Genomic DNA, 17,182 nt, shown 5'->3' on the forward strand with positions numbered 1-17,182 from the left:
CAGGCCCATTGTCTGAACCCCCTTTAAAGCGTCAATCAGCAGTTGAAACAATAACAAAGCCATTCCCAGTCACTGTTTCGGTAGAAAGCTGAGGGATGGTGCTAGAGAAATGTAACCACTCTCAAATTCATAGACAGAGCTATGGATGCAAGGACTGGCCATCCATGACATTTAAATTTTAACCATGTTTTGAGGCTATATAGTGTTTGTTTATATTACATCTGTTTACAAACATTGGAGTAAAACCAGCTTATAATTTGGGTTCTGTTGGTGTATGACAATTGCTCATGAGCTCATGAGGTATTTTTAAGTTATATTCTTCAAGAATCAATGGGCAGCCAGCCTACTTATCATTAATAGTCCCAAAATGTATGCAGCAAATGCAAGTGTCATCTAACAAAGTTTAACTATACTTCCTTATGTACATTTACTGTAGGTGTAAATGGTCAAATGATGCAGCCCTAACCTTTTGGGTAAACCATTTTAGTGGTCCTTGTCGAAGGAATAAATGGTCTTTCACCATTTATAAAATTGTTTCCATCACACTTGACGGTTGAGACCACATGTTCTGTTTTAAAGCAAGTTTGCTGCAATTATACATATTTTTCCATGGGGCGGAGAGAAGATTGTGCATTTTATAACAAATATCATGCAGTTCTACAGCAAATTTCCTGCAATTATTCCCATTCCTGCAATTATACAAAGCGACCCGCACAGACAGCTGTGTGTTATGTGTTAGGCTAGTAGGTGATCGTGTTGTACTTACCAGTACCCAGTGTTCGCAGGGTCCGACATGCCAATCAACCTGCTATCTGCCAATCACGGGAATGCCTGGAATGTTCTGATGCCAGGCATCCTGGCGGTTGGCGGAGTGGCGTGGAGGTGGGTTGGGCAGGGGATGGAGCATTGGAAGTTAAGACCAGGTTTAGCCTTTGTTCTCTCTCTTACGCTTCACAAGATAAGGTCACGATTAGCTTGTGGGTTATCTTTCATTTATTTGGCGTGGGCTACGGCCAAACAGTAGCCTGTGTAAAGTTGATTTAATAAACCGTTAATTCGTAAACTCAAGCCTCTGTCTGGACAATTGTTCCTTTATGATCTAGTCAGGTCATTACAACCTGTTAAAAAGGATGTCCGGTCGGTAATTCGAAGTTTAGATGGTTGGTTAAACTAACCTACCAACCATTTTTTTTACATACTGTAAACTAATTGAGTGACTATTTCTACCTAGGTTTCCATCCAATTCGCGACAGATTTTCATGAGAATATTATAAAACCTGCATAGATATATGAGCATTTCCCCACTAGAGATGTGTTTCCATCTGGCTGACTGTTGCGAATAAAATTCTGTGTACATTGCATTTTCCACTGCCGATAATTTTGTCACACAAACTGTTGCAATAAAAGGCTAATTTGCTGGTTTGCGCATGCACTCTATACAACAGTTCGCTTATCAAGTGGACACTGGACAGCAGTGTTGAGTTTGAGACCACCTAAAGCGAGACAGTCAAGACCATGATTGTAATTAAGTCAGATCGCCACCACAATAAAATAAAATGTAGATATGGATTCTTTAGGCATTCAAATTGGTTTAAAAAAATGCATGCTGAGAAATAGAGAGCCACTCAACAAATTGTCACTAAGCAACCTCCGGTCTCCCCTTAGCGAGTGCATGAAAAAAAATGTTTTGTTCAGTCTCTCATACTAGTGGAGTAAGACAATTTCCACAAGGGTGGCAAGGTTGGCAAGGTATCTTTCAACAAATAAAGTACAGGAATGTTATGAGTAAAGTATGAACCATACTTTATAAATGTGTCATGAAAGAAGCGTGTATTTGGCCTGGCAAAGCAGTTTTATGTGTTTGACTGAACAGGGGTTAATAAGTATGAGTTTTCTCCTCCGCTGGTCTCAGGGAGAAATTACTAGTCCTCATGGTCCAATCCTCATTGTTCGAGACAAAGTCAAGAGCCAATCAAAATGTATTCGAGACACAGACAAGACCAAGACACTCAATACGTGGTCTCGAGAGTACTACAACACTGCTGGACAGGTTAGGTTAAATGATGAAATTGAGAAGAGAAAGATCAATTTTATTTGTTAATTGGCATCTAAGCACCGATCATCATGTCACTAGCATACAAACAAAGTCCCTCTGTATTTATTGGAAAGGAGCATCAAGCTAATAACCGTGCACTTTCATCACCCTGTAGCCTAAACTGTGCATCTTTTCATAGCATCGCTTGTTTTGAGCGCAATTCATCACATAATACTTTGTACCGACACTAAGAGATCCCACCATGTCGAACGAACAAATTGTCGGTCACCATTTATAAAATTGTACCGACACTTCGTGTTTCCATCACACTTGCCACATTTTTTTTATGCGGCATGACTTTATTCGCATAAAAACTGTGGATGGAAACGTGGTTTGCGACTGACATAAGGGAACAACTGATGCACAACCAAATGTCGAAATTGCACCTTGTGTATTCTTATATTCTAACGCTCAACAGTGTGCTTGTTTTTGGTCGCGGGCCCCGTAAGCGGTAGTGGCTAAGGCCAGCCCGGGTGATCAGTTGTATTTGTTTTGGTTTTTGTTCAGGTTCAGACCTAGTTTGAATCAATGTGGTATCCCAATCCACACACTGAAATACCCCTCAGCAAAAACTCTTCAATCATTTGAGATATTAACAGGTGACTTGCGCGTGTGGAAAGCTAGGGTTTCCTGTGTGTGTGTGTGTGTGTGTGTGGTGGGGAGGGAGGGTGACAAGTCTGTGTGAAACTGTAAAGTTCTTGCTCAGTTCTTCTTGATAGCAATAAGCCTACATAAGTCAAAATTATCCATTGTATGGATAGTTAATTTTAGTTACTTTCTATACAAATTCTAAACCAGCACAGCATGAATGGAGACCATACACAAATGTATTGTACATGCTTTTGTCCTGAATAGCGAGAGGTGGTGAAAGTAAACGTGGTGCACAAAATACTTTGAGAAACCATACATACAGTATGTGAGTCAGGTCATTCCATATGATTTTTGGACCTGAATGCCAAAACATTCAGAAGCTAGAGGTGCTCAACTTGACCCATTTGTCAAACTGTTTAATGATTTATTGAAAAAAAAAATGTTGTAGCTTAGACCCTATTTTACATCATCTGAACTGTTTGTTGTGCCCACCATCGGTTGAGACATGGGCGTCATTTCAATCATAGATATAGAATTCATAGAACGTATTCAAATAATTGACCCCTGCAATTTAGCTGGTACACCATAGACATTCAAATTACATTTAACCTCCAATTACTACCAGAAAGCTGTGAAGGATTGACAGAATAATTTATAACAATGGATATTCCCAATCAAATTTTCAAGTTTTAATTTCAACTTGATTCACATTTTAGTACATTTACAATGCATTCAGAAAGCAATCAGACCCTTTTACTTTTTCCACATTGTCACGTTACAGCCTTATTCTACACACAATACCCCATAATGAAATAGCGAAAACAGGTTTAGAAATTTTAGCAAATTTATAAAAAATTAAAAACAGAAATGCCTTATTTACATAAGTATTCAGATACTTTGCTATGAGACTCGAAATTGAGCTCAGGTACATCCTCTTTCCACTGACCAGCCTTGAGATCTCTCTACAACTTGATTGGAGTCCACCTGTGGTAAATTCAATTGACTGGACATGATTTGGAAAGGCACACACCTGTCTATACAAGGTCCCACAGTTGACAGTGCATGTCAGAGCAAAAAACCAAGCCATGAGGTCGAAGGAATTGTTAGAGACAGGATTGTGTTGAGGCACAAATCTGGGGAAGGGTAACAAAAAATGTCTGCAGCATTGAAAGTCCCCAAGAACAGAGTGGCTTCCATCATTAGTAAATGGAAGAAGTTGTCTCATAAAAGTAAAACTATGTTGGAGAGCATACTTAGCTTATCTCCAAGCCATTTGCTAATGTTAGTAAGCTCTGTGCTATCTCTGCACTTAGGGAAAACTGAAACAATTATTTTGGGATCCAGACCTAAATTGTGTAGGTTGTCTGAAATCAGAGGAGTGAGGTGCTGACTACTAAAACCTCTGTTAGCTACTTGGGATGTATCCTTGATGGAAGCTTGGGAGGTGTGAGCATGGCCAATAAGGTACTAGGGAAGGTTAATGCCAAGACTAACTTTTTGGCTAGAAAATCCAAGCTGCTTGATAAGGACTCCATGAAAGTGCTAGTTACAGCCCTCATTCAATGCCATTTTGACTATGCTAGTACTTCCTGGTTTGGGGGCTTATCTAAAACGTATGAAGGGGAAGCTCCAGATGTCCCAGAATAAGCTGATCAGGGTAGTATTGAAGGTTAGTCCACTTACTCACATAGGCAGGAGCTGCTTTCAGGAACTAAACTGGCTGCCTGTTGAGGCTAGTGTGTCCAAGATTAGACTAGGTTTGGTTTACAGGAGTATTTATGGTCCTGCGCACAGATATCTAAGTGATTACTTTCCTCGTGTTAGGTATGCACACAATCACAGCACCAGATCAGGTGTTGCTACTGTGTGCTTATACAGGTTCAGGAGTAATGCTGGGAAAGGTACTTCCTTGAATACTGGAGCCTCAGAAAGGAATGAGTTGCCTCTGCCTATAAAAACAATGTCCTCTCTGGACAGCTTTAAAAATATGTTTGATGTCTTCTGTGCCCATTTGAATAAACCCTATGATGAGATAGATGTTCTTCTATGTTTTTGTTTTATTATATCACTGCCATGCTGTGTTTGATCTTATCAAGCCATCTTGTCTCAAGAGGACCACAATGGAAATAAGTCTCAGACTGTGTTATCCTCAATGATTTTATACATGTGCATGTATGGCTTTTAAGTTATGTGTGCTTGTTTTTTTTAATGGTTGAATTAATAAACTAAATGAGCCCCAGAGTTCCTCTGTGGAGATGGGAGAACCTTGCAGAAGGACAAACATCTCTGCAGCACTCCACCAATCAGGCCTCTATGTCATAGTGGCCAGATGGAAGCCACTCACTCCTCAGTAAAAGACATATGACAGCCTGCTTGGAGTTCACCAAAAGTCACCTAAAGAACTCAGACCATGAAACAAGATTCTCTGGTCTGATGAAATCAAGATTTAACTCTTTGGCATGAATGCCAATTATCACGTCTGAAGGAAACTTGACACCCTCCCTACGGTGAAGCATGGTGGAGGTAGCATCATGCAGCAGGGATGTTTTTCTGCGGCAAGGACTGTGAGACTAGTCAGGATCGAGGGAAAGATGAGAGAGAGTTGCGAGATCCTTGATGAAAACCTTCTCAAAACCAGTTTTTGCTTTGTCATTATGGGGAATTGAGTGTAGGTGAAATTGAGGGGGAAAACTACTTAAAATCGATTTTAGAACAAGGCTCTAACATAAAAGGTAGAAAAAGTGAAGGGTTCTAAATACTTACCGAATGCACTGTAGATAGTGTGGTCTCAATCAAATGGTCCATAGCCTAAAGGCGCACTTGATATTGCGCTCCCAGCGGAGAATCAGAGATGAAGGTTAACTCATTCTAAAACTGAGAAATATAATCAATTTCCTCAATTACAAAGGACATCACCCTCCCATGGACTACATAAAAAAATAAAAAGAAAATACTAAAGCCTCCCTTGACTGAAATTGAAAAGAAAAAGCATGACCCTACCCCATTTTACTCCAGATACCCATGATGTCAATGTCGACCCATCCCTAATGTTGGAAGATTAGTGTTTATAGAACTATAGGGAGAATAGTGTACAATAGTAGGCTATACACCTTCATACAATTGAAGTCGGAAGTTTACATAAATGAGTTTTAATGACTGCAACCTAAGTGTTTCAACCACTCCACACATTTCTTGTTAATTAACAAAGTATAGTTTTGGCAGGTCAGTTAGGACATTACTTGCAATGTTAACAGACAGATTATTTCACTTAATCACAATTACAGTCGGTCAGAAGATTACATACACTAAGTTGACTGTGCCTTTAAACAGCTTAGAAAATTCCAGAAAATGTCATGGCTTTAGAAGCTTCTGATAGGCTAATTGACATCATTTGAGTGAATTGGAGGTGTACCTGTGGATGTATTTCAAGGCTTACCTTCAAACTCAGTGCCTCTCTGCTTGATATCATGGCAAAAATCAAAAGAAAATCAGCCAAGACCTCAGAAAAGAAATTGTAGACCTCCACAAATCTGGTTCATCCTTGGGAGCAATTTCCAAATGCCTGAAGGTACCACGTTCATCTGTACAAACAATGGTACGCAAGTATGAACACCATGGGACCACACAGCAGTCATACCGCTCACAAAGACGACTTGTGCGAAAAGTGCAAATCAATCCCAGGACAACAGCAAAGGACCTTGTGAAGATGCTGGAGGAAACCGGTACTACAGTATCTATATCAACAGTAAAACATGTCCTATATCAACATAACCTGAAAGGCCGCTCAGCAAGGAAGCAGCCACTGCTCCAAAACTGCCATAAAAAAGCCAGACGACAGTTTGCAACTGCACATGGACAAAGATCATACTTTTTGGAAAGATGGTCTGATGAAAAAAAAATAGAACTGTTTGGCCATAATGACCATTGTTATGTTTGGTGGAAAAAGGTGGAAGCTTGCAAGCCGAAGAACACCATCCCAACAGTGAAGCACAGGGGTGGCAGCATCACGTTGTGGGGGTGCTTTCCTGCAGGAGGGACTGGTGCACCTCACAAAATAGATGGCATCATGAGGTAGGAAAATGTGGATATATTGAAGAAACATCAAGACATCAGTCAGGAAGTTAAAGCTTGGTCACAAATGGGTCTTCCAAATGGACAATGACCCCAAGCATACTTCCAATATTTTGGAAAAATGGCTTAAGGACAACAAAGTCAAGGTATTGGAGTGGCCGTCACAAAGCCCTGACCTCAATCCCATAGAACATTTGTGGGCAGAACTGAAAAAGTGTGTGCGAGCAAGGAGGCCTACAAACCTGACTCAGTTACACCAGCTCTGTCAGGAAAATTGGTCCAAAAGTCACCCAACTTAGTGGGAAGCTTGTGGAAGGCTACCCGAAACGTTTGACCCAAGATAAAGAATTTAAAGGCAATTCTACCAAATACTAATTGAGTGTATGTTAACTTCTGACCCACTGGGAATGTGATGAAAGAAATCAAATCTGACATAAATTCTCTACTATTATTCTGACATTTCACATTCTTAAAATAAAGTGGTGATCCTAACTGACCTAAGACAGGGAGTTTTTACTAGGATTAAACGTCAGGAATTGGGAAAAACTGAGTTTAAATGTATTTGGCTAAGGTGTATGTAAACTTCCGACTTCAACTGTATATCGCTTGCACCAACTATGGAACTGTGCAATGACATGGCTAAGTACTGCATCATGCATTGGGTTCAAACTAACGGCTTAATTAGCCTACATGTATTTTCTTTTTATATTATCAACTGTTACCAATGAGCCTCAGCAGCAACCACATGGCTGTGAGTTTTTACAGAGGACGCAAAAGGTAAGCGAAAATGTCATTCCATTTAATTACAATGTAAGCTATACCAACTGAAGCAAACTAACAGTAAATTGGCCGTTAGATGTGTGTGGTTATTAGGCCTACTGACTGTTGATACTGATAGTGGCTAATATTTAACATGATAGAAATAGGAAAGAGAAAGTCAGGGTAGCCTATAATTAAGACATTTGAGAGTGCCCATCTCTGCAAGTTAAAAGGCTGTACAATTTAAATTATGCATAATGGCACAGCATTTCATTAAATTTACGGTGGGAACATTGTCTATTTGCTTCGGTTTGCTGCCATACTGTATGACTGGTTTCACGTCTCCAATGATAAGGTAAAATAAGTGTAATTTATATATACTATTTCCTTATCCAAAATCATTACTCATTTACCTAGCTCTTATCAAGTTGTAATTTACAGCACAGAAAAAAACCAAGTAGATATCAGTTCCAAGTGGAAATTGCATGTTCACTTCATCTTATTCACAGTTTCCACCAAGTAAAGGGGTGCGGGGGGAGGGGAATTACCTCAGGTGAATAGCACATTATTTATGCTTGAATACATGTGCATGTGGCTAGGACCGGCCCTGCTGACCAGTTGTATTGGTTTTTGTTCAGGAACATAACTAGTTTGAATCAATGTGGTAGTCCACACACTGAAATACCCCTCAGCAAAAACTCTTCAATCATTTGTTGTATTGATGAGAGAGACTAACAGGTGACTTGTGCATGTGGCAAGCTAACCTGAAACCACTGGGGTTTCCTGAGAGTGGTGGGGAGGGAGACAGAACCTTTTCACACAGGCTCTCTCAGATCCTTTTGATAGCATTGACAAAAATGATACAAAACACCAGTCATTTTTGCTATTTAAATCTCTCAATGCTAAACTATTTGTGCGGAATTGCGAGCTGTAGGAAAAAAAAAAAAGGGTACACAAAATATCATAATACTTTGAGAAACCATACTTTGAGTAGGCCTACGATAGTCAACAACAAAATAGTTCAGTGAATAGATAGGGAGAACATGGTTTACTTTATTTCAAGACATAGCTGCTTCTACCGTTTCTGAATGTCTACAGAAAGACAAAAAACCTAGAACACAAGCCTATTTCTGAATGAACCCCCCTTCCCTCCCCATAACAAGTGAAGCATTCTGAATTCCAAATCCTCATGCAGTATCAGTGATTCTCTCCTAGGCAATTAACTTAAACTGGGACACAGTGCTTAATGTTGTTGGTTGGTCATTTTTCAGTGCCTGTAATGTCCCACAGGACTGTTGTAGTATGGAATGTTACACCTGCCCAAAGTGCAGGGTTCTCTTCCACACATCTTGCTGCGGTGAAACCAATGTATTAAGGATGGGGCAGAGATGAGAGTCCACATTAGCAATGTAGTAAATGGCAGAATGCCCAGAGCAGGGCGTTTCCAACATTCTACCCGTTACTCCCTCTACCGCCCATCTAGACAGCAAGAACTGGTTAAGCTCAACACCACTGACAAACACCATTCATGATGATCCAACCACACATTTAAAATCAGAACCACTTAGAATGAGCAGATAAAGGAGAGAAAACAGGGCCACAGTTCCACTCTTGGTTTGATGTGCTAAATACGTTTTTTGTTGTTGTAAGCATTTCAGGACATATTTGTCCCAAGATTCAGTCTATTTTTTTTTTTAAATACAATTTTAATGCAACAGGAAAAGCACAGAAAATAGACACATTTAAAGTTGGCTTTAATAAAATGTTCTCTACATGAAAATAAAAACACACCCCCCCCATAAAAGATTCAGTCTTCGTATACCTTTTAAAAACAAAATGCTTTATGCTGCCTAAACCATAGAGGGAACCACTGCATATAGTCATCAAATTTCTAATCTTATCCAACAGTGACCCCTAGACTCAACTGACAATTTAGAGCTATGCCCCAAAGACTGGCCCCTGGAGAACCTCTGGAGTCTGCTGATTGTCGCTCAGTGCTTCAGGGATTCCATTATTTGGGAGGAAACAGTCATTATCTGGCTACGGCGTTTGTCATGACATCAGAGGAACTTAGCCAATAACAGATTCACACTGGCTTACCCCCAAGTGACATGAACTTAATACCCAAACAACTAGTTCAGTTAGTTACACAATAGCTATGTAAAAAGCTGACCTACGACTTTAGACAAGAAAACCATGCGAGTCAGTCTCCGGGGTATAATATGACGATTACCACTTTCCTAGAGGATGAAGCAATTACTTTTGTGATAATAGTAGTGGTTGCAAAGAGGTTACCATAAATCAATCTTTCTCCCCTATTCTGAGCCATGTAGGGGAGTCAGGGACTTCTTCGCCTGTCCTGCCCTCCAGCCTTAGCCCAGCCCACTGTCTGTCCACCTGGCTCGGCTTGTGCACCATATTGCTGAACCAGCAGCTTTGCTGGACCCGTTTGCTTGTTTCAATTACAAGACAGTTCCAACCATGATAGTAATAAGAGTAAAAAAAACTTATCAGGCACAATGAGAGCCAATAAAGATGCTTAAAACTATTAAAAAGGCAGAACATGAACAAACGAAAACTACGCAGGTAAGCTAGAGTTACATAACACCTCAAAGAAAGTTGAGTGAAGGGAAAGAAGCAAGGGGAACGAGGAACATATAAATATAGACTTCCCCCATAAGCAGTAAACTATTGGACAGTTACCCAATATTTCATAAAGCTAAAACTGTTACGAACAAATCACAAAATACAGTATTTCTAATAATTGCAATCTATTAGAGCTAATAATACTATCCCTACATCTATTTTCTCATCCCTTCCTCCGTTTGTTGTTGAGCTAACATTGTGGTGAGCTTTTAAAGCATTCCCATCATCCTCAACTGACCTGGAGATGCACCTCCCTCCTTAGAAAACATTTACAGAAAGCAACAATCTGCAGTCCAATTAGCAAACTGGAAAATTCGCATCTACAGCATAACCTGCTTCAGTATTTTCAAACGATTCTGTGCACAGAAAGACAGGCACGCTTTTACCCCCACATCTTACCATCTGCGGGAATATAGCTAGAACAACTCCATTCATTCATTCCCCAGCTACATAGTCCATCTTCATCCTGTTTCTTAGTCCAAGAAATACAATTTAGTCAAGAATCCAGTAAGATTTCAGTTTTTTTTCCCCCACCACGTCTACCGTTTTAGGCCCACCTTGCCTTCCCAAAAACACCCTGCACCAATCTTCATTCTCCTCTCTTGTACAGTAGGTAAGTCAAGACAGAGTAGTAGTAAATCCACACCAAAAGCAGCACAAGGAGCTTTCAGAGGAGACCAGATGCATGGAATCCAAGAGAAATGGACTGAAGGATGGTAATTTATTCCCACACTCTCCAGAGGAATGCAGGTGTTGAGCATGGTGACTGGCTGTCAGAGGTTCAGTTTCCTCAACATAAGAATCCTACAAATTGGACCCCGCAGTAGCTTCGTGCTCAGCAGCGAGGTGGAGTAGGTGGTGCTTGCACGCCCTCGTTGCCATGCGAGGCACAGAGCGCGAGAGAAGACTTGTACCGTTCCTCCTTGTCAGCCGAGGGGTGTTTTGAGCCTGTTGGGAAATCGTTTCACCTTCCCCAGCCTCCATATGCCGGTAATTCCGATTTGGAGCGTGTTTTTTATTTTTTTACTTCATCACACAAGTGCTTCTGACTGCAGGCCCTTCAGTGTGGAGGGTTCATGGTGCCGTGGCCCCTCTGCTGCTTCTGCTGCATGAGGAGCTGCTCCAAAGCCGACGGCCCCGGCTGCATCATCGAGCTGGACCAGATGGACTGGGGAGAACAGAGATAGAAGAATATCGTATGACACATCTATTCAACTAGTCTAGAGTAACTAACAGTAGCTAAACCTTACACATCTAAACTAGTATCAACTAGCTACAATAGTATTGTAATATTAGTGGCAATCAAAAGGGACATTGCATGCCATTCTGTTTGCGTGTATCGTATGGTACCTTCAGACTGTCAAGGAGCACAGTGGAGGAGTCTTCCATGGGCGACTCCTGGGCCGCCCAGGAGCTGCTGGGGGCGTTTCCCTGGTGCCAGCTGTTCTCGGGGGCTCGGTGATCTGTAGAGGATGACACAGCAGGCAGGTAGTCCAAACCAAACCCACTCACAGCTCCTGGACAAAAACAGAGGTTTTCATTATATAAAATACCATGACTTAACAATTACTTCAAAAAGTGTAGTGTAAGTCCGTCATTATACAAAAGTGAAAATAAATCAATGCTAACATTAAAAATGACATTTAAATACTTCAGTGGGTGTAAGTGATTGAGGGGAGGGCTAGAAATATAATATATATATATATAAATAAATAAATAAATAAGTTGACTGACCAGTCTTTTCCAACTTCCAGCGGTCGACCATCCTCCTGTCTCGGCTGTCGGGCGTTCCTATGGGGCCGAAGTTAGAGAAGGGGATGGAGCCATGGTTGTGTGTGGGTGGGGAAGATGGTAAACTGCTTGGGTTGGAAGAGTGAGGAGACTGGCTTGCTGGTGTAGAGTGATCTGTTATGGAGAAATATCAATACATATCAATTATTAAATGCTTTTCAATAGGATTATATTGAAATAGCGACCCTTTCAGATGCTAAGCGTGTGATTTAACATTAACAGGGGGGCTGTTGTGATGTTTATGGAGGCAAGTACCTGAGCTGGCGGGAAGGGACGGGGACCATGGAGTTCCTTCAAACAGGGAGTACAGAGAAGGTTCCTGGTGCAGCATGGGAGCATCAGGCTTGGGGTTGGGAGACATGTTTTTCCCATACGCCTGGCTGAAAATGCTGTTTTGATAGGAACTCTCCTAAACAAAAAAACATAGCTTTCAGTCATACCAAATGTCAATCACTCGCCTTCGGTTTACATTAGAAATGTGGTATTTCAAAAGCAACTGGGATTTAAGAGCAAACATCATTACAGAACCTCTGTGAGACCTTAATCAAACCACTGCCTGCGAGATGCAGTCTACATTCTTTCCTGCACAAAGCAGTCAAAATACGTCTGGCGGCAGGCCTTTGAAGAGCAGAGATTCTCCCATGCATGCATACTGACCTGAATTGGAAACCCAGATAAGGGCATGAGAGAAGACGACTGGCCCATCACCTCAGCACCACTCTCCATTCTGGACTAATTTGACAAATACAGGAGAAGATTGGGAAAACGTTATCAGATAGAATGTTGTGTTTAGCCTTCTGATAAATGTCATTTATTCCATCAGCATATTTTCCTAGTCGACTCCTCAGGTGTTCGTATGTTTGCTATGAATACTGATAGGGATGGAATGTATGCAATATGTTGGATAATGTCTAATTTAATCCCAGTTACAGTATATGTTCAACCTGATCATGTACAACAACGTATCTTAGTGTACATTGTAGGCTTAGCCTACAACATTTTACAGGAGTCATGCAACAAACATTTAGCCTCATCTTCCAAAAGCACAATGACTGTTCTGACAAGTCAAACAAATATTGGGTTGACTTCTGTTAACATAGAAGAGGGAACAAAACCAACCAATTATATCAACACTAGCCTGGCAACCATATTTACATATAGTTCCCTCTTAAACAAAGTATGAGCCTTATCTCCCTGCAACTCAATTATTCTACTCACATCACATACTTTGTGAAGGTGAATCAGGGCCTGCATTCAGAAAGTGTCTCAGAGTACGACGGCTGATCTAGGATCAGGTCCACCCCTGTCCATGTAATCTTACTCATAACTGATCAGCACACTTTCTGAATACGGTCCCTGATGTTTAACATGCTGGTTAAACCAGGAGGATTACGTTAAGCGAAGTAGACTACATACAAATAGGTTTCTTCCTGGAGCAGTGCTAAGAGGACTCGCCAAGGCCTGGTAGAAACCATGAGGCTTAGTAAAGACCAGCTCTTCCTCCTCAAAATTTGATAGACTTTTTAAAAGGTCTGGAGGCAGAAGAGGGGAGCTCTTGTTGTCCTAGTGAGAGAATGAAGCAAAAAGGATGGGGGGGAAAAGAAACATAGGTAAGCCAGTAAGAAATAGGTTGGCAAAGGGATACTTTTTTCAAAGATAAAGCTCAAAGGAGGCAAAGAGGAGCCAGTAAAGGTAGTAAAAAGATAGGCCTAGCTTTCCAAAGATATAGACAACGTTAAACCAAGCTCTGTCCTCAAGCGAGGTTACCAAAGGAATGATTGTGCCATATAAGCCCATACATTCCAATTTGAGTTGTTACAATCATAACAATATTTGAAACTAATATAGCAGTCTGGTGACTGATCATACAACCATATATTATTTCAACATTCAAATTCCTTCCTATACAATCACCATGAAAATGAGCAAATGAGGCCAAAACAGAAGGTGGGAGGAGCCTGCTCTAATACCAAAATCAATGTGATGGCAGAGCATTATGTATTGCATAACATGGCTCCCAATTGGCTACTCTAACAACAAGTCTGCTCAGTCCAATAACAGATCATATAATCCTACATAGTGAACCTCCTCTATCATGGGTTCCAGACAGGAATGGTAGAATCTTAGACTTACAGCTGGACTTGCCAAAGCCTACATACCGTTAGACTGACAGTATCTGCCACAAACCCCAGGACTTCAAACCACATTTTTATCCGTTTCTCTGAGGGAGGAAGCCACAGACCCAACGGACTCCCATCCAATTGGTTTGCTTAAATTTAGAGTCAAGTTACCTACAAACATTCCAATAACATGTGACAATTAAATACCATCCATATCCAAACACGCTAAAGAAGTGTTAGGAAGAACAAGATAGGACTCTTTCTCTAACTCCCCAATTCACATTGTTAGTTCTAGGTGGTTAATGACATAGATTATATACTAGGCTGATATTATATCTTGTGTTCTATATCTATGGTTGAGGAGTTCAACCACTCACCTCAAAGGGAGGTCCTCTGGGTGCGTTGTCCTGGTCTGGGTGGAAGACCCCTGGGGGCGGCCGCTTGCCCATCCTCTCCCCCACCGTCTGTCTGTTATCCCCCATGCGGTAGGGAAGCTCCCAGTAAAAATCCTGCATTTTCACATCCGGGTACTTCATCTTTTTGTCCATGCTGTTCTGCTGCTGTGGCTGCATGGGCATTTGCCCAGCAGTTTGCACAGGGTGTTGCTCGAAAAGCTTCAGGGAGTCCTGGGGTGGCATGCCATAGTAGGGCTGCTTGACAGGCACCTGCATGGCCTGCATCTTCTGCATGGTGGGCTGCCCCTGGTGCTGGCCCCACATCTGGCCAGCCTGGTCAACCTGCATGTACTGCTGGTTAGGAGGAAAACAGGACACCTCTATAATAGACAAGCTCGTGCATTTCTTTGAAGTGCATTTATAAATCACAACACACTTTACAGTAGAACAATAGCACTCCAGTAAATATCACATTTTCCTGAATGACGCTGTATCATTCCAGTCCAGAACAACTGTGATTTATAATTTACCTGATGCATCCCTGGATGGTGAGGTGGGCTTTTGCCCAGCTGTACTGGCTGCACAGGCTTAGTGGGCGACTGCTGCTGTTGTTGTTGGGCCAGAGCCTGAAGCTGCACCGACTGCTGCATGGACTGCTGGGCCTGGGAGGGCTGCTGCTGGGGAGGACCCTGTTGGCCCTGGGGGGGACCCTGGTTCATGGCCCCCGGCCCTGCTGGCCTCTGCTGGCTGTATGGAATGTGCGACGGCTTCCCAGCCTGGACCTGGTAAGTCCCATAAAAATAAATAAAAAGTTGTCATTAATTTTTTTGTGTGATTGTTTTTTGGTTCCAAGCACTTTCATTTGCTTACATAATAGGATATAGGACTGGTTTCCCAGACAAATTCAGCCTACAGATTCTCCAATGAAAATGCTTTTGAGTCCAGGATTAGGATTAATCTGTGTCTGGGAATCTTGCCCTTAGAGTTGAGCAGAATCTCTCCCTTTACCTGCTGGGCGCCAGGCTGCTGAGGGTGGGAGACCGGCTGTAGGAATGGCCCGGAGACAGACATGCCTGTAGAGAAGGTGAAGCCAGGGTTCATGGAGAACGCCACAGGAGGAGGGATCATATAAGACGGAGAAGGGAAACCTGAAAAGTTCAACATCAAGTTAATGAATTTAAATGGCAGAATACAATTGAACTGCAAACAGTTTACACATAAAATAGAGAGGGTTATTCGCTATTCTTAGATCTAAAAATCTTTTAAGTGTAAAACTGTTTAATCTAGGTATGTGATCACTGTGAACGGTGGTGCTGGTACCTGGTCGGCTGGGCAGGGGAGGGAAGGCTCCCGGGTGGTGGATGGGGATGAACTGGGAGGAGCAGGTAGTCTGGGTCTGAGTGACTGGAGTCTTCCGGGCCTCAGACACGGGTGTCCTCATCTCCGGCTGGGCTTTCACCTGCACCGAGACAAACAAACTATGGGTCAGTAGGTAGTAAAAACTCCAGTAAACCTGTCTACGTCCTAAATAGATCCCATAGGGCTCTGGTCAAAAGTAAAGTACGATATAGGGAATAGGGTGTCATTTGGGATGCATACATACAAGCACAGAATAAATCCCACCTATAGAAAGAAAAACAATGCATTCGTTCTACCTGTTTCCCTGCATCTGCAGCCTTCTCATGGCTGTTCTTCTTCACCTCACTCTTCCTCTTGCCATCCCTCTTCTGCTCTCCTTTTCCCAGCACTCCGTTACCTTTGCCGCAGTCCCTCCGTTCCTTCCCTGCATCCTTATGGTGCTGGTTGCGGCTGGGCTCCCTGCTCTGCTCCTGGGGCTTGATGTTCTCCTTGAAAGTCACTACGGGTCTCTCGCCGATCTCCAACACACTGTTCTGGGTCTTGCCCATGGATAGGACTGACTTCAGACCCATGTTGCCCTCGTTGGGAGTCTGCTCTCCATTGGAGGACTCCTGGAGCACAGGGGCATCCTTCTCCTGGGGCTCCTCAATTGTCAGCTCCTCAATGTCAGTGATGAACAACAGCAGACTGTCGCTGAACTTGTACTGAATCAACCTGGAATACACAGCCACAGGCATTGTCACATACTGTTGAATCTTGTAGGCTATTCAAGTAAGATGGAAACTACTGACATATTGGTGCATGTGGTAGTTTAGTTCATAATAGGTCTTTTCACACTGCATTGTTCTTAGTTTTGGGCTATCTTAGACCCAGGCTAAGACTGTCCCTGGGCTAGCACAACCTGTGTTTACACAAGCATTTGTTAACTAGAGGTGGGGAGTCGACTCCAAAATAATCAATTCCTTGCCCGTCGACTCCCATTTCTAGTTGTCAAGCGTCAATCCACTAGGAATTGACTCTTAAGATTCTGTATTTTCTTCAATGGAGGAAACTAGTTGTCATAGTCTACTTCGAGAACTCTCGCATCTTTCACAGAAAAGAAAGAGCGAGGGAGAGATAGAAATGGGAGGGGCACAGCCAGGCCACCATGCAGACAGAACTGTGCATTGATAATCAAAAGATGTAGGCAATGTCTCGGGAAAGTTAACTAAAGTAGGCTGAACTATTCTACACGCAACAGACCGAACACACACTAGCGTTTTGCATAGCAAGGAGAAAGAGCAGGCGAGCCAGCGAGGGAGAGAGGATCGGGGCAGGTAGACAGACAGACAGACGAAACCGTGCGTATATCTTGG

The 17,182-nt window shown here is 42.2% G+C and overlaps 1 protein-coding gene across 10 annotated transcripts in view; it reads right to left on the reverse strand.

Annotated features, from left to right (window-relative positions):
* Positions 1 to 8,545: 8,545 nt before the first annotated feature.
* Positions 8,546 to 17,182, reverse strand: part of LOC109874530 (protein SMG7) — a 29,453-nt gene continuing 20,816 nt past the window's right edge. For 4 of the 10 annotated variants that reach the window (XM_031810700.1, XM_031810699.1, XM_020466475.2 and 1 more), the window contains exons 15-25: positions 16,124 to 16,541; positions 15,789 to 15,927; positions 15,477 to 15,616; positions 14,999 to 15,250; positions 14,451 to 14,822; positions 13,370 to 13,516; positions 12,611 to 12,685; positions 12,209 to 12,362; positions 11,897 to 12,067; positions 11,513 to 11,679; positions 8,546 to 11,330 (exon numbers count right to left, since the gene is read on the reverse strand). In XM_031810700.1, coding sequence (XP_031666560.1) covers positions 11,223 to 11,330; positions 11,513 to 11,679; positions 11,897 to 12,067; positions 12,209 to 12,362; positions 12,611 to 12,685; positions 13,370 to 13,516; positions 14,451 to 14,822; positions 14,999 to 15,250; positions 15,477 to 15,616; positions 15,789 to 15,927; positions 16,124 to 16,541 — 2,143 coding nt within the window. In that variant the 3' untranslated portion in view covers positions 8,546 to 11,222. The remainder of the gene's footprint in view (positions 11,331 to 11,512; positions 11,680 to 11,896; positions 12,068 to 12,208; positions 12,363 to 12,610; positions 12,686 to 13,369; positions 13,517 to 14,450; positions 14,823 to 14,998; positions 15,251 to 15,476; positions 15,617 to 15,788; positions 15,928 to 16,123; positions 16,542 to 17,182) is intronic. The other 6 variants (XM_031810701.1, XM_020466476.2, XM_031810704.1 and 3 more) reach the window with 3 other exon arrangements.

The sequence above is a fragment of the Oncorhynchus kisutch genome, linkage group LG30 (assembly GCF_002021735.2).
Source record: "Oncorhynchus kisutch isolate 150728-3 linkage group LG30, Okis_V2, whole genome shotgun sequence".
Lineage (NCBI taxonomy): Eukaryota > Metazoa > Chordata > Actinopteri > Salmoniformes > Salmonidae > Oncorhynchus > Oncorhynchus kisutch.